At 61.4% G+C, this 19,687-nt stretch overlaps 2 protein-coding genes across 2 annotated transcripts; one reads left to right on the forward strand and one right to left on the reverse strand.

Annotated features, from left to right (window-relative positions):
- The first annotated feature begins 662 nt into the window (after positions 1 to 662).
- MAMDC4 (MAM domain containing 4) lies at positions 663 to 8,565 on the forward strand. The gene is given in 30 exon segments (XM_053915291.1): positions 663 to 708; positions 1,235 to 1,342; positions 1,420 to 1,593; positions 1,685 to 1,810; positions 2,009 to 2,139; positions 2,223 to 2,307; positions 2,463 to 2,598; positions 2,740 to 2,838; positions 2,840 to 2,892; positions 2,991 to 3,079; positions 3,169 to 3,342; positions 3,542 to 3,697; positions 3,766 to 3,880; positions 3,977 to 4,105; positions 4,264 to 4,395; positions 4,997 to 5,111; positions 5,204 to 5,340; positions 5,478 to 5,614; positions 5,683 to 5,896; positions 5,986 to 6,123; positions 6,264 to 6,386; positions 6,478 to 6,564; positions 6,684 to 6,830; positions 6,990 to 7,031; positions 7,034 to 7,111; positions 7,221 to 7,348; positions 7,443 to 7,555; positions 7,613 to 7,636; positions 7,996 to 8,146; positions 8,311 to 8,565. Coding segments are annotated over 30 exon segments (3,429 nt in total). The 3' UTR covers positions 8,353 to 8,565.
- A 566-nt stretch (positions 8,566 to 9,131) lies between these two features.
- EDF1 (endothelial differentiation related factor 1) lies at positions 9,132 to 12,760 on the reverse strand. The gene is made up of 5 exons (XM_024562188.4): positions 12,582 to 12,760; positions 11,045 to 11,096; positions 10,507 to 10,667; positions 10,089 to 10,182; positions 9,132 to 9,579 (listed from the first exon to the last, which is right to left on the reverse strand). Exons 1-5 carry the CDS (start codon positions 12,657 to 12,659, stop codon positions 9,518 to 9,520), a joined length of 447 nt encoding a protein of 148 aa, XP_024417956.1. The 5' UTR covers positions 12,660 to 12,760; the 3' UTR covers positions 9,132 to 9,517.
- Positions 12,761 to 19,687: the final 6,927 nt, after the last annotated feature.

Below are 19,687 nucleotides of genomic sequence, written 5' to 3' on the forward strand. Positions count from 1 at the left end.
CCAGTGTCATTGATGCCATATTTACCAATGAGGAACGCTCAGGTGAACCGGGCTCCCAGGTCACAGCATCAATGGCCGGCAGAGCCTGGCTCTCAACCCTGCATGGGGGTGGGAGTGGGGGGGTCTGTGGTCTGTGCTGTGAGAACTGGGGCCCCTGGGCACCCGGCCATGCTGCTCAGGACAGCTGCCTGTGAAGAAATGGTTTTTGATGAGTGAGCAAGTGAACGGCAACCACAGACTGAGTGACAGAGATGGAGGTGGCCGAGGTCCCTGGCTGCTAGCCCCCCTCCACAGGTTTGCACATGCCGGGCTTCTGCTGGCAGCCTGAGCCAGGCTGGGCTGACCTCACAGCCATGGTGGGGACAGAGTCCTGGGAGAGGCGGCCACAGCTGGTGCTGCCTGGAGCTGCCCCCAGCGGGGCCTGCAGCAGCAGGGCTGCAGGTGCTGCACCGGTGGGAGCTGACCTGGGCCATGGGCCCCTCTCCTGGACACTTTTACAACCAGATGTGCATCCTCAGCAACCAGGGTGGGGCCAGCTGAGGGGCCCCCTCTCCAGTTAGAGCAGAGTCGGTGTGTACAGGTGAGGGCTGGGAACCGGGCAAAGTCCCCACCAGGCTGCCCAGGGTGCACACAGCCCCCAGCCTCACTTCTGTGGCCTGTCCATGGCTCTGCCCAGCCAGATCCTGCCTGCCCTGGTCCTGCTCCTGGGTGAGTAGTCGGGTCCGGCTCCCGAAGCAGAGCTGGCTGGGGACTTGGGTACTAGGCCCCGTGCAACCTGCTTCGGGGGTTGCCTCCTAGGGAAAGGCAAGGCTCCTGCTTGCCCAGGCCTGATGTGTGGAGGCATAGCCATGCTCTGGGACTGGATGGAGCCCGGAGGGTCTGGGTCATCCACTGATAAATCCCCTCGGGGGCACCCTGCCTGCAGGGCTCCTGCTTCTCCCCCAGGGGGTGTCCCACATGGGGAGCACTGGTCCCAGGCATGCCCACATCCCCCCGCACTGACTGCCAGCCAGCCTTTCTGGGGCCAGATACACTCTGCTCGGCCTGCACAGGGCAGGGCGCCCCAGCCCCCGGCCCAGCCCCTCCCTTCCTGACCCCACTCTAAAACCCAAAGTGGGACACCAGCAGCCTGGACTCTCACACCTGAGGGTTCTGGGACCTGGAACCTCCCAGGCATACCAGGAAGTGGGGAATCCCCCTGCCTGAGACCACTTGGCCATCTTTCTGCTGGCAGCAGGGCCTCTGGTCTGGGCCTGGGCCCCCAGCAGCTGCGGGACCACTGGCCACACTGTGTGTGACTTCGTGTGTGACTGCAGGGCCTGCTCCGATGAGACCCAGTGCAGTGAGCCAGCGTGGGGGTTGGGGGGGAGAGGGGGGCCCGGCCCACAAGGCAGCTCCCCTGACTGAGCGCTGTCCCAGGTCACAATGGGGCCTCGCCCACCCGGAGCACCCCCTTCACCTGCGACTTTGAGCGAGACTCCTGTGGCTGGCGAGATATCAGCACCTCGGGCTACAGCTGGCTCCGGGACCGGGCGGGGGCCGTGCAGGGGGGCCCTGGGCCACACTCGGACCACACTCTGGGCACTGACCTGGGTGAGGCTTGACCACCCCCCTTCTCTGGTTCCCATGCTGCCCCTCCCTGCTTTGATTCCTGCCCCATCTCCTGACCTTGCTGCCTGTCCAGGCTGGTACATGGCCGTTGGCACCCATCGTGGGAAAGAGGCATCTGTCGCCGCCCTGCGCTCCCCTGTCCTACGCGAGGCTGCCCCTGCCTGTGAGCTGAGGCTCTGGTACCACGCAGCCTCTGGAGGTGTGCGCCCATGACCCTGCAGCCCCCCACGGGGGTAGTGTGCCTCGTACACGTAGGGAGAAACAGGAAGAGAAGGCTGGCTGCTGCAGAGAACTGGAGTGTGCCCCAGAGAAGGGACAGAGTTTGGGGGGCAGGGCACAGCCAGCAGGCAGGGGGAGGCCTGGAGGGGCTCAGCTGCCCCGTGACCCCCCACTGCAGATGTGGCTGAGCTGCGGCTGGAGCTGACCCACAGCACGGAGGCGCTGGCCCTGTGGCAGAGCTCAGGACCCTGGGGTCCAGGCTGGCAGGACCTAGTGGTGGCCCTTGGCCGCATCCGGGGTGGCTTCCAGGTGAGCTGGAGGGTGCTCTGGACGGAGGGCTGAGGGCTGGGTCTGAGCCCTGGCTTAGGTCCTAAGGACCCTGCTCTCTTCAGGTGACCTTCTCTGCCACCCGAAACGCCACCCACAGGGGCGCTGTGGCCTTGGACGACCTGGCCTTCCAGGGCTGTGGGTTGCGTTGTAAGACCCTTGCTGAGGGCCCACAGCTGGGGGGCAGCGGGGTGGCAGAGCCCCTCACCTGCTCACTCCCTGTTCAGAAGGTCTTGAGCCCTGCCCCCAGCCACCCCCTCCCCAGGTCTCTAGCCAGGGCGATGGGCTACCCCTCCCCCACACAGCGCCCCAGGCACACTGCCCCCAGGGGCATCACCACTGCGGGAACAAGGCCTGCGTGGAGCCCCACCAGCTGTGTGACTGCGAGGACGACTGTGGGGACAGTTCGGATGAGGACACGCCCACATGCAATGAGCCAGGGTTCTCAGAGAGCATGGGAGGGGGCTGCACCTTGGCTTGGTCCTTCTGGGGGTGGGTGGGTTCTGTCCAGAGATAGAGCCTGAGGCCCTCCACATCCCGGGAGGCCAGGGCCAGGGAGGAGGCCCTGCGCAGTGGCCTGAGCCTGCTTCCTGCCCTAGGCCACCACATGTCCACTGACTTTGAGACGGGGCTGGGCCTGTGGAACTACTTGGAGGGCTGGACCCAGAACCGCAGTGCCCGTGCCCAAGTGCCCCGCCTGGCCGCACCGAGACCACAGCCGGAACAGCGCACAGGGTGCGGCCCACTGGCGGCCACTGGCGGCAGCTCTAGCCCACACCTGGTCACAGCGCCACCCCCCACCCACCCCTTGCCCACACCTGCTCTCTCCCCAGGCTATTTTCTGGTCTCTGCGGCTGAGCCTGGCACCTTTGCTGTCCTCTACAGCCCCGAGTTCCAAGCCTCAGGTCCCTGCAGCTGCTCGGTGAGGCAGGCCGGTGGGGGACACAGGACTTCCCGTCCTGGCCGCTGGGACCCAGGTGCCTCCCCTGACCTCCCTCCGTCCCTTCCCAGCTCATCTTCTACCACTACCTGCACGGGTCTGAGGCCAGCCTCCTCCAGCTGTACCTGCAGGCTCAGAGCCCTGGTGCTCCCCGTGCCCCTGTCCTGCTGCGCAGGTGCCATGGGGAGCTGGGTGCCACCTGGCTTCGAGACCGCATGGACATCCAGAGCAGGCACCCCTTCCAGGTGAGGCTGCCAGGGCAGCAGTGGGGGGACAGGCAGCGGCACCAAGGGCCCTCTCCACAGAGAGCTTGCAGACGGCCCCTTCTGCAGGGCTGGGGGGTGAAAACTGGGGAGGCGTGGGGCAGCGGGCGGGGCGTGAAGGAGTAGACCCCGGGGACAGTAGGTGGGTGCCAAGCACCCCCTGAGCCCCATGTGCTCTCAGATCCTCCTGGCTGGGCAGACCGGTCCCGGGGCTGTTGTGGGCCTGGACGACCTCATCCTGTCTGACAGCTGCAAGCCGGCCCTGGGTGAGCCTGCTGAGTCCCTCCCTCCCCAGGCAAGCACAGGCCCCCCCACCCCCTGACCCCCGTTCTGTTCTGCCCCCCCGACGTGCCCCGCCCACCTCCAGGGCTCTGGGCCCCCAGTGCTCAGCTGACTGGCTGGCAGCCCCAGAGTTTCTGTGAGCAGGGCCATCTCTCCTGCGGTGACCTGTGCATCCCCCCGGAGCAGCTGTGTGACTTCCAGCAGCAGTGTGAGGGGGGCGAGGATGAGCAGGACTGCAGTGAGGGGCAGCTGGCAGGGCGGGGTCCTCCCTCCCGCCGGAACCCCCAGTGCTGGGGGCAGGCCCCAGGACCGCTCAGTGGCCCCTCTGTTGCAGGCACCACTGACTTCGAGCACCTCACGGCAGGGGGCTGGGAGGACACTAGCGTGGGGCGGCTGCAGTGGGGTCGTCTCCCAGCCCAGGAGAGCAGGACCCCCGCCGTGGATGCTGGTGGGGCTGCTGCTGGTGAGGCCCCAGTCTCCCGCCTGGGCCACCGGGGGCCTGCCACTTGTCAGCTGTACCCCCAGGGGGGGTCCCCTGCTCTAACTCTTCCACTAGGGAGGGTCTCTGAGCTGGGGGGTCCCTGGAAGGAATCTGCCCTAAGTGGCCCTGCCCTTCCCCAGGGCACTTCCTGTCCCTACGGAGGGCCTGGGGGCAGCTGACTTCAGAGGCCCAGGTCCTCACACCCCCGCTGGGCCCCTCAGGCCCCCACTGTGAACTCCACCTGGCTTACTACTTCCAGAGTCACGCCCAAGGTACTGCTATCCCACTGCCCAGCCCCAAGCCCAGAGCTCCATGGTGCGCCCTGCAGGAGGGTGGAGGCGGGGTAAGCCCACCCACGGTGACTGACCCCTTGGCCAGGCTTCCTGGCCCTGCTCGTGGTGCAGGGTGGCACCCGGGAGCTGGTGTGGGAGGCCCCGAGCGACAGCAGCAGCGGCGTCTGGGAGTTGGGCACGGTCCTGCTGGGGAAACGCCAACAGCCTTTCCGAGTGAGCGGGGCGGCCTGGGGCGGGAGGGGAGGGCTGGTGGAGCCGGCCCTGATTCCACAGCCCCTCCCTCATGCCCCCCCATGAAGCTGGAATTTGTCGGCCTGGTGGACTTGGACAGCCCTGGTCAGCAGGGCGCTGGGGTGGACAACATGCTCATGAAGGACTGCAGCCCCATGGTGGCCACCAAGAAAGACACAGGTCTTCCCCCACCACCTGTACCCAGTCCCCATCCTAGGACCGCCATCCACACCACCTCAAGGGACCTCCGGAGACCTGCTCCAGAAATCAAGTCTCCCCTGCCCTCGAGGTGCTGCAGGGGTGCAGGGTGGGGGACGGGTATGCTGAGCCACCACTGTCCCGCCCCCAGAGGTCTCCTGTAACTTCGAGCGGGACACATGCGGCTGGCACACCGGCCACCTCACAGATGCCCACTGGTGCCGGGTGGGGAGCCAGGGCCCCAGGTACGACCACACCACAGGCAAAGGTAGAGGGGGGCGCCCAGGCTAGGGAGGCGGCGCCCAGGAGTGGGGGTGGCTTCCAGGCTCAGGGTGCCCCTCCATGACCCCCTCCCCACGGGCCACTTCGTGCTCCTGGACCCCACAGACCCTCTAGCCAGAGGCCCTGGGGCCCACCTGTTCACCCAGCCCCAGACACCCGCAGCCCCTCAGGAGTGTTTCTCTTTCTGGTACCACCTCCATGGGCCCCAGATTGGTGAGTGGCCCAGAGCAGGGCACAGCTTGGAGGCTTGCAGTGTCCCACGCATGTCTGTGCCCTTCAGGGGCTGTGGATGGGTCGGGGAGCTGTCAGGAGTGGGGTCTGCTCCCCTCCAAACACCCTTCTCCCTGCAGGGACACTGCGCCTGGTCATGAGGCAGGACGGGAAGGCAGACACACAACTGTGGTCCCAGTCAGGCACCCAGGGCAACCGCTGGCGCCAGGCCTGGGCCACACTCCAGCACCAGACGGCCTCCGGTGCCCAGTACCAAGTGAGGTCTGGCTCCCGGGCGGCGGGGAGTCAGCACAAGGCCCCAGTGCTGACACCCCCTACCTCCAGCTGCTGTTCAAGGGCCTCCGGGACGGGCACCAGGGCACCATGGCGCTGGATGATGTGGCTGTGCGGCCTGGGCCCTGCTGGGCCCCTGAGCGCTGCTCCTTCGAGGACTCGGACTGCGGTTTCTCCACCGGGGGCCTCTGGACTCGCCAGGCAGACGCCACCAGCCATGCTGCCTGGGGCCCTAGCACTGACCACACTACGGAGACAGCTCAGGGTGCCTGCCTGGGCAGGGCAGAGGGTGGGGCAGAGAGGAGGGTCCAGGCTGGGGTGGGGCGGCAGGCTGAGGCTGGTACCCACACCCAGGGCACTACATGATAGTGGACACGAGCTCACAGGCCCTGCCCCGTGGCCACGTGGCCTCCCTGACCTCAGAGAAGCACAGGCCCCTGGCCCAACCTGCCTGCCTGACCTTTTGGTACCACCTAAGCCTCCATAACCCAGGTGAGGGCTGCCAGGAGGAGGGGCTGCTCATTCATGCCAGCCCCCACATCAAGGCCTCCCAGGAGCCCACTGCTGTGGGGGCCTGAGAGGGCATGGTTCCCCCACTGCTGCTCACCCGGGCTGCCTGTCTGGCGGGGCAGGTACCCTGCAGATCCACGTGGAGGAGGCTGAGAGGCGACAGGTGCTCAGCATCAGTGACAACGGAGGGCCTGCCTGGCGCCTAGGCAGTGTGGGTGTGCAGGCCCAGCAGGCCTGGAGGGTGAGTGCCGGGATGAGGCTCCTCCTCACCCAGCCCTCAGGCTGTCCAGACCCGGCCAGGCATGAGGCTGCCTTGCCCTGTGCCCTCCCAAGTAGTGGTTGAGGCCGTGGCCGCCGGCGCGGAGCGCTCCTACACTGCTCTGGACGACCTGCTCCTGCAGGACGAGCCCTGCCCGTGGCCAGGTGGGAGGCCTGCAGCCTGGTGCTGGGAACTGCTGTGACGTGCCAGCACTGCCCCAAAGCAGTGCCGCCCCACGGCGGGGGGCGGGGGCAGCGCCCCTCACTACCCGGGTTCCTTGCAGCTTCCTGTGACTTTGAGACTGACCCGTGTGGCTGGAGCCACCTGCCGTGGCCCAGCCTGGGTGGGTACAGCTGGGACTGGAGCGGCGGAAACGCACCTTCCCGATACCCTCAACCCCCCGTGGACCACACCCTGGGCACTGATTCAGGTAGATCTGGGCCGGGAAGTGGGCCCAGAGCTGCACCCACCCAGGGGCACACACCCCACCCAGCTGGGGCCCGCCAGCCCATCTTGTCCAGGCTCCTATGCCCCGGGCCAGGGCCCAGCTCCACGCAGTCAGTTGGGCACCCCCCGATCTTGTTCCCAGGACACTTTGCTCTCTTCGAAACCAGCATGCTGGGCCCAGGGGGCTGCACAGCCAGCCTTTGCCTGCCACCGAGGCCTCCTGCCTGCGCTTCTGGTACCACGTGGGCTTCCCCGAGCACTTCTGTGAGTTGGCCTGGCTGGCGGCACCTGGGTGGTGGGGGCAGTAGGGGCCTGGGGACACCCCGCCTCTAGGTAGGTCAGGGATCTGACCCACCCTGGCCCCTGCTCTCAGACAAAGGTGAGCTGAGGGTGCTCCTGCACAGCACCCGGGGCCAGGTGGCTGTGTGGGGCACAGGTGGGCACCTGCGGCAGCAGTGGCTGGAAGGCCAGGTGGAGGTGGCCAGTGCTGAGGAGTTCCAGGTGAGGCCGGGCCACTCAGCGCCAGGGGGCCCCTGGGGGCTCAGGTGGGGCCGTCTTCCTCCTCCAGTCACAGAGCCCCCTCTCTCTCGGTCAGGTCGTGTTTGAGGACACTCTGGGGGGCCAGCCGGCGCTGGGGCCCATTGCCCTGGACGATGTTGAGTATCTGGCTGGGCAATGTTGCCAGCCGCCCCCGCCCAGCCAGGGTAAGTCCTGCCCAAGTTGGCCGGCCCTGCTCTGGGCCTGGGACTCTGCCTGAGAGGCCAGGCCCTCCGCCACCCTTTCCCTCCCGTGCCCACCAGCCCCTTCCCGGGGCCCTGAACTGCATGCTCTGCTCCCAGGGTGTCGCCAGGCCCTGGGGGGGCAAGTCAGGCCAGACCCTGTGCCAGCTTCTTCCTGGAGGGCTTGCTAGCTGCTGTCACTTCACTACCCCATGGTGGCCAGTCTGGAGCTGTGACATCTGCCAGCCAGGTCCCCAGCCTTGGCCTGCAGCCTGTGCTGGCAGACAGCGCCCCTGTCTAGAGCAGTGAACCCTAGGAACCCTCGGGGGGAAGCAAGGACCGGAGTCCCCAGGTGTCGATCTTGGCCTCAGGGGTGGGACTCACAGGGAGGGCTCAAGTCCCAGGGCTCACTGCCCACAGGGGACACAGCAGTGACCGTGGTGGTGCCCTCCTCGTCCTCACGTCCCTGGTGCTGCTTGGACTCACGGGGCGGCACTGGCTGCGGGAGAAGAGGAGCTGCCCCTCCAGGGATGGGACATCGGCCATGGCCCCGGGCTTTGACAACATCTTCTTCAATGCGGTAGGGGACCACGGGTGGGGGGCAGGCGGGTAGGCTGCTGTGCCCTGCACTCAGCTTGTCCCTGGAGCACAGGGAGCAATGGGCCAGGGACCCTCTCGACCCGCCCAGCTGGTGCTGGCCACCCCTGCTGCCCAGCAGCCACCATAGTCCTCTCCCCGTCTTAGGACCAAGTCACCCTGCCAGCATTGGTCACTGACGACTCGTAGACTCAGAGAAAACCCTGGCTCCTCAGGCGAGCGCCCCCCATCCTGTTGGCCTTGGCCAGGAAGGACACCAGCCCTCCCTGGGGCTGGGCGGAGGCCGGCAGCCCTCACCTGTAGACTGCATCCCCAGGCCAGCACAGCCCTCACCCTGACAATAAACTCTTGGGCCCACGAGGGCAGCCCCTCTCCCACCAGCCCATCTGTATGTCCTGTTCTGGAAGGGTCCCCCTCGCCGTCCCCCAAGTGATGCATCCGAAAGCAGAGTTCACTCGTGTCCTGGAGACGCTCCTAAGCAGGTCCCTGGGAAGCAAAGCTGAGGTCCCCCCGAGGGTCTGAGGGTGTGCCAGGGTCCCTGGTGCGCCCGCACACCATCCTCATCTAGTAAGATGGAGCCAGTCTCTCCAACACAGGGAGGGTGTTGGGCTCTGCTCTTCCATGGGGTCACAGACACCATCTGGGCCGGGATGGGTGACGGCCAGGGGTTCCTGTCCTGCCAGCTCCACCTCAACACCGGGGCCCACTGGGCTCTGCGGGGAAGGCTGTGGCCGGGGACTCAGGGCCAGGGGAGGGCAGGGCGCGGGGCACTGTGCCAGGAGGCCAGCCAACAACCACTAACTGTCCTGGCAGACGGTGACGCTCAGAGCTTCTCAGGCACCACCCTCACCCAGCATTTGCCACGAAAACAACCAGCTCCCCACAGAGTGGGCCAAAGGGAGAGGGTGCTAAGGGTACACCAAAGGAGTAGAACGACAGGTGGGACCAGACATGATTCACACCAGCAGGAAGGGCAGAGAACGTTTATTAGCATCTCTAATAGCCAGACTGGAGGCAGAACCTTCCCCCTCCTGGACCCACTGGGCCACCCTGCCCCCGCGAGGGGCTCCCACTCAACACCCCCAGGAGCCACGCCCACAACCAGGCTGACACCTTGGGAGAGGACAGTGGTGTTCCGCACCCCGATGTGAGGACTGGGGGTAGGGAGGAAAAACAGGAGAAGCACACACTTTGCAAAGTTTTGTATGACAGCAGGTTCAGGTGGAGGGGTTCCTGGGTGGGGCTGACACCCGTGTTCCACTCGGCCACGTGAAGAGACCCATGCTGGCGCTGGGGTCAGGGGGAACCAGCCAGACAAGATCAGCCGGGACGCACTAATTTCGAGGCTTTGTCTTCATTTCGCCCTGGGCCCCTTCTCAATGGGCTTCCCAACGTCTTTCCCCCGGAGCTTGAGGCCTGAAAGGGCCGTCACACCCACTGACCCTGCAGCCCCGCAGAACACAGCAGCACCACGGCGTCCCCACCCACAGGTCCCCAAGGGGGCAGCAGGCACCCACTGGACTCCAAACACCAGTTCCCTTAGCCCACAGGAAAGGGGCTGAGAAGGGAAGGGAGAGGGCAGGATGAGGGATGAGCAGGCCCTGCTCCTGGGTGGGCTCCCCACGCCTGCTGGCCAGAGGCCTACAGCTGCCTGCCCCTGAACTGCCCAGAACTGCCCGGAACGCGTGCTCCAGCTGATACCACAGAGAGCAGGGATATGCGGAAACAGGAGCAGAGCCACAGAGGATGCCCGCCTCGGGGAGAGGGCGCCGGAGAAAATGTGCAAGGGGAAGAGAGCTGCACAGCCCACTCCTGGGAACTTTCTCAGGGCCCAGGTGGGGCTTCCTGCGCCTCATCCTCACCAGCCCCACCCGGGAGGGGCAGCCCTCACACCCAGTCCCCAACAAAGGCTGAAGAACACTCACCAATGGCTCTCTCTATTTTGCCCAGAACCTGATTGTTAGGAATGGCTCGTCCACTCTCGTAGTCCGCAATGACCTGCGGCTTTTCGTTGATTTTCTAAAGAGAGGTACACGCCGTTTCAATAAGGAAACGCTTCAAAACTAGAACGCGTGTGGACGGCTGCAGGGACACCACCTTCTGACCGTGAAGGGCCCAGGAACTCAGCGGAGAAGCTCTCAGACATTCTGGGGTCACATGTGAGAGGAAGTCACACCTGGTCTCAGGTGGCTTCCCAACAGGCCTCTGGGGGCCTGGGGGCAAGGGTGAGGGCAAACTAAAGCCCCTAAGTAACCAGGCAGATAGAACCAGAAATGCGGGCCTTTCTGAACACCAGCCTCACCCGCCTGGCCGCAGCTGGGGAGGAAGGGCTGCCACACTCACGGTTGCCAGGTCCTTCTGTGTCAGTCCCTTGCTCTGCCGGCCCTGCTGGATCACCTTGCCCACCTCCAGGGGCACCCGGTCATGGTGTAGCTCCTCGGTCTCCCGGTCCAGCTTGGCCGTGTTCTTGGTGATCGAATGCTGTTTGTTCTGGCCAGCAGCCCCTGGACCGGTGGGAGGCGAGAGCAAAGAGAGGGTTGGCTGCCAACGCCAAGGAAAGCCTTTTCCAGACGGGAAGCAGGCATGACAGGCGAGGCGCCCTGAGCCCAGGCAACCCAGGAAGCCAGGCCTCCCACGCATCATGGAAACCTCACAGGTTTCAGAGCAGAGAGGCCAGAATTTCCTCCCAGCTGTGGGAGTGGGTAGAACAAGCCCTCCTAGCCCCTGCCAGCCACAGCTGCTCTGGTAAGATTCCAGACATTCCCAGCCCTGCGGCAGCTTCAGCTGCCATCAGCCACCCAGACACCCAGGGCCACAGCACATGTCTGCACAGACAACCCACTACCATGCCCTCCCTGTGACCGGAAGCACAGGCACCTACATTTCTTGGAAGTCTCCACGTCTTCTCCTCGTCTCTGGGCTGCGAGAATGGCCTGGAAAATCAGAAAATGTTTTGGTGAAGACAAGCTCAGCTGCGCAGGTTCACAGTGCAGGCTGCTGTGAGCCAGGCAGCGCCCCAGTGCTTTCTGAGCCCGGCAGTCCCAGGTGTGGGTGTGGCCCAGGCTCTTTCAAGGACTGACACCGGGGGCTCCGCCGACCCCCCCCAGGCAACTCTTAATAAGCTGCTGCTACTCGAACCAGGACTTGTCGGCCCCTGCTGTTGAGAGCGACACGCACTAACAGTCTCCTTTCAGAAGTCCACACCTGACACAGACCAACTCTCCTGCACATGCCTCGCCGACCTGCTCTGGCCGTCCTCAGGGTTTCGGGCTCCCGTGACAGAGAGGGTGCGGCGCCTGGAGCCTGCACCACCCGGCTCCCCACACCACGGAGAGTGACACCTCCTTGATCTGTAGTCAACGACTAGTGATGCATTTCCTGGAGCCTCTAACACTTCAGAGAAGTGACTGTCAGACACTTCTAAGCGTGATGTGTTCAAAGACACTTTCTAGACCTGTTCATGTGATTCCTGGCTGGTGGCTGTTAAGTTTCCTTTGGGAAAAAAAGAGTGAACTTGGTTTTGATTGTGCAGCAAGCCCAGGACAGGTCCATAAGCGCTGGTCACCAGGACCGAAGCCACTCCAGGCCCAGACCCAGCGCAGCGTGTCTAAGACTCCTGAGAGCACAAAAAAGCGGGGGGTGGTGACCGAACCACCCCTCCCCCTTACATCGGATTCACACATGGCCCTGGACAAGTTAGCCAGGTCAGGAACCATCTGCCCCCAAGTACCCCTCAGGGCTCATCTCCACTTGCAAGATGGAGAGGCTACCTCAGCCTGGACGTAGAAAGCACCTGCGGACTGCAGCGTGCCCCCGCGGTCTACACAGGCGGCCTGGGACTGAAGAGACTCTTGCGGGACTCCGACCCCGCCAGGCCCCATCCCACCCCAACCCCTGCCCCATATCCGTGCCCCAGGACTCCTGTTCCCGCCCCAAGATCCTCCCCCACACTCCTTCCCTGTTCTCTATCCGCCTCACTCTCGCTGTCCCTGTCCGCACCCAGAAATCTAAGGCCTCGGGATCTTGCCCCAACGCCAACCCCAGGCCTGTATCATCGGTCCGAAAACCCCCGACCCTTCCGCTCCCATCCCGGCCAGGTCCCGGTCCACGCCCCCGCGGTCCCCCGCGCTCCAGTACCCCCACCGCCCTGCCCTGTCCCAACCCCATGATGCCATCCCATCCCCCACCCCACCCGCTATCGCCCGACCGTCCTCGGTCCTACTTTCTGTCCCTATTTTCACCACAAACACCCAGGTCTGCCCTGGACTGTCGCGGACAGGCTGCCTCTCTTGCCCCGGGCCCCGCCCCTTCCCTGCCCGGTTTCCTGACCGCGGCCCCGGCTCCGGGTCGGTCCCGCGTCGGTCCCGCCCGGTCCGCCCGGCCACTCCGGGGTCGGGAGGCCGGCGCAGCGCCCGCACCTGCTTGGACTTGGCCTGCGCGGCCGTGGGGCCTTTCTTGCGCAGAACCGTCACCGTATCCCAGTCGCTCTCGGCCATGGCGGGGCGGGCGGGTCCCGCGGTCCGTCGGGAGACTCCGCGGCAGCTGCTCGAGACCCGAAGACGCGACGTCGCCTTGTCGCTCCGCCGCTTCCGGCGCAAGTCAAGGCTCCGCCCCCTCCTCCCATTGGTCGGCTTCCCGGAGAGGCGGGCACTTCCTGCAGCTCGGGACCAATGCTCGCCCGGCTCGTCTGAGGGGATCGCGGGGGCGGTGCGTGACGTAAGGGTGGTGACGTCAGGGCACGGAGTGTGCGCGAGGGGGCGCGGAGGGGTCGCGGAGGGAGAGTGGAGGGGGAGTGGGGAAGGGGTGTGAATGGGAAGGTAGGGGCGCAGACGGGTGGTGTAGGGGAACTCGGGTACCGGGTACCATTCGCGGGGGAGGGAAAGCAAGAAGAGGGGTCTCGAGTAGAGGACGGAGAGTGGGTAAGAGGGATATCTGTTCACAAACTGGATGCAAGGGAAATGTGTACGCATCAGTTTTTCTGTAGTTGAACTTCCTTTCGACTTCGTCCCTTTATTTTGTCACCCTGCATGCAGTCTGGAGCTCTGTTTTTTTGGAGTGGAGTTGAGGTCACGTGGTGCAGAGACGTTGGGCATATACAATTCGGGGAAGGACTTTTTTTAAGATAAAAAGTGGACCCTGGCCGATGTGGCTCGGTGAATTGAGCACCGGTCTGCGAATTGAAGGGTCGCAGGTTCAATTCCCAGTCAGGGCATGTGCCTGGATAGCAGACCCACGTCCCCAATAGGGGGCGTGCGAGAGGCAACCACATTGGTGTTTCTCTCCTGACTTCCTCCCTTCCCCTCTCTAAGAATAAATAAAACCTTTAAAAAAATAAAGAAGGAAAACGATAACACCAAAATTAGAAAAATTATTTTTGTATAATATATGAACATTATTTTACAATAGTGTAATATTTGTCATTTTTATGATAATTTTGTAGAAGGGGGCTTAAATTATAAATGTAAAAAGCACTGACAAATGCCACAAACATCACAAAATTTAGGAAAATAACCTTTCTATGGATTAATGAATGCATCCCTAGTGATTCTGCTTCCGTTTTTGGCTGTTCTCTTTAAATGCCACATCATGACTTTGCAGAACTGTCTTACGGAAAGAACAGACTGAGGACTCAGCCTTTTTCACTAGTGTGTCTGATCAAACTGATGCCTGTTCCTGTTAACGTCGGTTTGGGCAAGAGTCAGGGCTTTGCAGGGAGGGGTTCACTGTAGCATTCCTACAGGTAGGTGGGTGCTGCACAAATAAAAGAATCTTAATAAATGCAGTCCCCACACAAAAGGGAAAGAAGCATATGGTGAATTAAATTGTATATTTTGCATCATGGAACACCTTCATCAGGGACAATAACTTTCATTCTGTCCAGGAGTTGGGCAGAACTGAGTCTTCTGCTCACCATTTTGCACATTGCAGGATTAGAAGAAATGTGCACAGACTCACTTCTGGCTCCTACTACAAACTTTATTTCTGCTTCACTCCCCAATACCTGCAGTGCTGGATGCTGCGTGGGTGGGTAGTTGGTAGCCATGGGAGACATACCTGCCCCAAGAAAGGCCAGCAAGACTGTGAACTGCGTAAAATTGTCCCATAAGCTCCAACTAAATGTCTCTCAACTCAAGTTCCCCTTAGTGGTGTTGACCTGAAAAATTAAACAGTTATTTTACCAACAAAAATGGGTTTATGAGCCCTGTTCCAAAAGTATCAAGCCATGTACTATGAAAAATAGAGACATTTATTGAAAGAGATACAAGACAAGAAACATTGTAAATAGGAAAGTGACATTTCAGTTCCCCTCAAAGTAGGCACCTTGGGACCTCACACAGTTCTCCCAGCGTCTCTTCCATTGTTCAAAACACTCGGCAAAATCTTTGCTGGAATCTCTACCAGCTGTCCTGTTGTATTTTCCTGAATCTCATCAATGGTCTGAAATCTCTTCTCTTTCAAAGGTGATTTTAGTTTTGGGAAAAGCCAGAAGTCACAAGGCACCAAATCTGGGCTTGAGGGGGCGCTGAGTCACCTGGGTGATTTGCTGTTTTGCCAAAAAACTGCACAAGATGTGATGCATGAGCAGGCGCGTTGTCGTGATGTAGCTGCCAACCACCAGGTGCCCATAGCTGTGGCCTTCTGAATCACGCAAATAGTTTCCGTGGGGGAATGTTCAAGCTTATCACAAAATTGGATGCAAATTTGTTGCTCTGCTCACTCAGTCATTTTGAATGCGACGGCCACACAGTACATGTGCTCACTCAGCAGTGACTGCCGCCCCAACTGACTAGCACAGTGAGGTCATCATTGTTCATACGTGCGCATTCCAGCCCACTGTCCTTGGCTGCCAGGTCACATCGATGTCACAGCAACCATTTTTGTTATATTAATAATGGCTGGACTTTTTCCCAGACAGACCTTGTATTTAGAAACAGTGAAGAATCACAACTCAGGGCATGCAATTATTGCAAAACCATAAACAAGTCTGGAGAACAAACGAGAGGAACCTTCATTTATAGAAGGAAATGGGGGAAGTTAGGAGGTATTTTTTTTAAAGATTTTATTTATTTTAGACATAAGGGAAAGGAGGGAGAAAGAGAGGGGAGAGAAACATCAATGTGTGGTTGCCTCTTGTGCGCCCCCCACCAGGGACCTGACCTGGCCCAGGGCAACCCAGGCATGTGCCCTGACCAGGAATGGAACGAGTGATCCTTCGGTTCACAGGCCGGCACCCAATCCACTGAGCCACAGCAGCCAGGGCTGGAGGAGTTTTTATAAACAGAATCCATTGAAGAAAACTTGGAGGTCCAAATGGAGTGGCTTTTCATTGGCTGTGTTTTGATGGTCTCTGGTTGGCTGAGCTGTTGCTGGGCTAGGAGAGAATCTTCCTCCCGCTGGGGCAGTAACTTAAAAAACATCTGTTGGAGATGCACATGTCTCTTCCTGTTGGGGTGATTGACACTGAGTGGTAGGATGGAAGAACTCACCCCACAGACCCGCCCACTCCAAATTCTATTTGAGGTTTTCTTTATTAATTTTCACAATGGAGGTCCCAAAAATGCCTGTGGTCACTCCAATGTGGCCCAAGAAGAGTGGAACAAAGGAAGAGTCTGCCTGGAAAGAGGCAGTGCCTTGTCTGATGGCAGTTAAAATATTCTACTCAGAGCCCAACGCCAGCTCTCTCCCGGAGCAAGGTAGCCTCGCGGCATACGAAGCTGCATAAGCTCGTGGTGTTGTGCTCGCCCTGATTAGGTCGGGCCTGGAAAGGGGGCATCTAGTCCTAGGTATCCTCTGTCCCTGCAGGTGTCTGCCAGGATCGCCACCATCCCACCCGGCTTTTGGTCAGCAGTCCAGGCCTGACGCCACAGAGACTCCTGCTACGCCCATTTCTGTGGCACCTGCCACCACCAGGGCGCAGATGGAGCAGGTGTCTGTGCCCCCCCCCCACCCATCCATGCTGCCTCCGCTCACCTGCGCACACTCCCTGAATGGCGTTAGTCTTGGGAAGAGGGGTGTTTAAAAGGACCCATCGGGTGTCCAGTCCTGTCCTCTGGCCTCACATGAGGATGGGAGTGAGTGATGGCCCGGCGGTGGTGGAGGGCCATCAGCTTCTCCAGTGCACTGGGCCTGGTCTGGGGAAGCAAGCAAGGACGGTAGGTGGGAGGCAGGACCAGGGTCAGAGGGTCAGGGGTCCCAGTTGGGCTGAAGAGTGCCACCGGGAGGGCTCCCCAGTGGGCCTGGGAGTGCCTGCTGTGGCAGGGTACAGGGGACACCCTCAGAGGGCACCAGGAGCCTTCTGAGCTGTGGACCTCGGCCAGGTGACCTCACTTGCTGAGTCCAAGTGTGAGCTGAGCAGGCTCATAGTTTACGGGTTGGAAGCCAGGAGGTCGGAGTGAGGCGCCGTCAGGCAGGCAGCAGACGCACCGCGCCTGCGCGGGGTCGCCCGCAGTTTCAGCCTCAGCCGGAAGATGGCGCGCGCGACCTGCCGCTGCGCCGGGAGGGTGTGGGAGGGAAGCAGCGTTCCCAGGTTGCCAGGAGGGCTGTTGGAGTTGAATCGGGCATGGAGTCCAGGCAGAGCTTGTCTCTGGGGAGGGAATTTGGGGTGATCTTTGCTTTCTTCTTGGGACTTTCGTGTTTTCCAGAAGTGACCCTTCGAAGTGACCGTCTGTTCGTCAAACATTCGTAGTTTGACTAGGTAATATTGTCCGTGGCTTTAAAAAGTGTGGGACGGTGAACAGAGCACACGCCCCGCCCCCCCTTTCATTACTCTAAGTGTCTACAGAGAACGCGAAGGCACGTGCAAACTGTTCTTCCCCAGCTCTGAGCCCAGTGCTTTCCCGCGCTGGGCTCCCGCTGCGGGCGCCGGGGGTGGGGGTGGGGGGGCGGTGCCCTGGGCAGACGCTTCCCACGTGGGTCTCCAGTCCTCCTTCCTGCAGTTCTGGGTGACCTCCTGGACCCAGAGCACTGGTGCTGTTGGGGGCGGTGCAGCCTACCCTGTGTTTTCTCCTTACCTCGGAGGTTGTCCCGGGGGGAGGGGTGGCCTGGCTGTGCGTTTTGTGGGGGAGGCAGAGGGAGAGCCCCTCCGGGCTGGCGCCAGCGCAGGGGAATTCTGGTGCAGAGCTGGCGGGCGCCCACCTTTCTGGAAGCGTGTCCCTCAGATGACGGTGGAGTGAGAGTGAAACCAGCTTATTTTAGCAGCTGCTGTCTAGGGTTGATCTTCAAATGTCTGAAAAGTCCAAAGATGGGAGGGCTCTTAGGTGGGGAAGTGGGTTATACTTGGTGAGGTGGCCACACCTCCAGAGGCTCTGGGGACAGCCTGAGGGGCACACGTGGGACATCCCATGTCCAGGTCCTGAGTGGGGGCACAGGTCACCCTTCCTGCCTCCTGGACCCGTATGCAAGATGGTGTCCCTCCTCCCAAACACCTGAGTAAGTAAATGACATGCGGTGAGGGTCTTGTGAGGGGCCTGGCTGTGCCTGGTAGGGCAGATGCCAAGGTGACAAAGGAAAACAAAACAGGGGGGCCTGTCACAGGCCAGAAAGGGGTTGAGCTGCTTGCCTTCATGCAGAGGGGGTGGCAGGGCTAGCCACCCCCACCATGGTCTGCACACCCAGGGGGCAGCTGATGGAGCCTCTCCTGCCCTGGTTGGGCCCCGGGGGCAGATGGCCACATGGCCTTGACCTTGATCTGCAGCCAGGCCCACGCTTCTCTCTGGGAGGGGCGCTGAAGCCCAGGGCAGCTGCTCCAGGCCTGCACCCTCCCTTCCCCAGGACCCCAGTCCTGGTCACCTCCCAGGGCTATCCAGGTGCCTCCTGGCTCCTCCCCGGTCGTAGCTGTCTCTGTAGACTGAGTTTTGCTTTCTTTTCGGCAGGAAGGAACCTGACGGGAATCCCCTGAACTGCCCGAGGACCAGAGTGAGTCATCCCTTTCCAGTCTTCCAGGACAGAGGGGTCACCCCCTGCCAGCTGAGTGGAGGGGGCAGGTCAGCCACTTCCTGGTCAGGGCCATGCCACCAAGGCTCCCTCTCCTTCTGGGCAAGCCTGTTATCAGAGTCAGATTAAAAAAAAAAAAAGTGTGTGCATGAAAATCCTGTAAAAGCGGCAACGTTTAAATGAGCAAAAGTGTTTTCATGCTAGAAGTGCTGGCAAGTCCACAGGTGGCTGACTGCCTTCCCAGGGGGCGCGACCTTGCTCTTGAAATCTCTGGACACCAGGCAGGCAGCGCTTCTGCTCGTCCCTGACCCGGGGGTGTGACACTCCGGGAAGTCATGGCAGAAGGCAGGAGGACGATTTCCTAACTTTACCCTGAAGGAAGCGGGTGCTGAAACCGAACTTCTTTGCAAGAAGGACGATTTCCTGCCGAGCTGCTGCTGGGCTGCCCGAGGTCAGGAGGAGAAACTTCCCCACACCTGAGAACTCACACAGCCGCACGGCTGCAGGGGCAGGTTCCCACCGCGGAACTTGTATGGGAGGCAGGGCGGCCTGGCTGCAGTTTCCCAGGGACGCGGTGTTTTGGGTGGGGGAATTCCAAGGGCAAACCGGGTGGTCTCAGGCAGCATGATGCAAGCACTTCCCACCCAGCGTGGACTATTCGCGTCAGAGGACTTCAAAGACTTCCCATTCTTCCACTTATTCCACCCTCCGGGAGTTGCTTCAGATCCTTGGGAGTGGAGGTGCCAGATGTGCTGCGACGAATCTGTCTCTCGGAGCTTCCATTTCCTTTTCTGCAAAGTGAAGAGCGCATTCCCTCTCTCCGGACGCTGGTACGAGATGAGATGCTGTGTCAGCTCGTTAGAAAAGCCCGCGCTTTCCCAAATGGGGAGATCACCAATTCGGGCCCGACTCTCCCTTGGCACAAAAGAAACAGACTGGACACAGGTCCCGCACACTCAGAGGCAGTGTTGGGGTCAGCACGCCGCCCTCCCAGCGCTGCCCCCCCTTTTGTCTGGCCCAGACCACTGCCTTGTGTCCAGATGTTTCCACTCGTATTCCACATTTCTGTGTGCCTGGAGGCCATAGGTTGTGCATTTTTTGGTTGGTGGTAAAATTCACATAACATAAAATTCTCCATTTAAACTATACAATTGTGTCATTTGCACATTCGTAATATCAGGCAACCGCCACCACTATCTAGTTCTAGAACACTTCCCCAGAGGAGACCCTGTCGCCTTCAAACCCTGGAAGGGAGCGGGGCCTTTTCATCCTTTTTCTTTTAAATCTAACTCAAGCTGGTGGGGGAGGCGGGCGGGGAAGGCGCCGCCGCAGCGCCCTCGGCCTGGTCGTGACACTTGGTGGACACCAGCCAGGTTCTCCGGAGGTGAGGAGCAGCGAGGGGTTTGCTGAGGGAGTTCTATCCTCTCCCGGCGCACTGAGAGCCCCCGGACACCGAACCCCGCGGGCTCCGCTTGGGAAACCCGAGAGGTGAATAAATGAAGTAACACGTCTCGGCAGCTCCAACCAATCGGTGCCCGCTGCGGCTCCTTGCGTGCTTCTGGTAGGCTTTCTTGCCAGTCCATCAAAGGAC

Source organism: Desmodus rotundus, chromosome 1 (assembly GCF_022682495.2).
Source record: "Desmodus rotundus isolate HL8 chromosome 1, HLdesRot8A.1, whole genome shotgun sequence".
Lineage (NCBI taxonomy): Eukaryota > Metazoa > Chordata > Mammalia > Chiroptera > Phyllostomidae > Desmodus > Desmodus rotundus.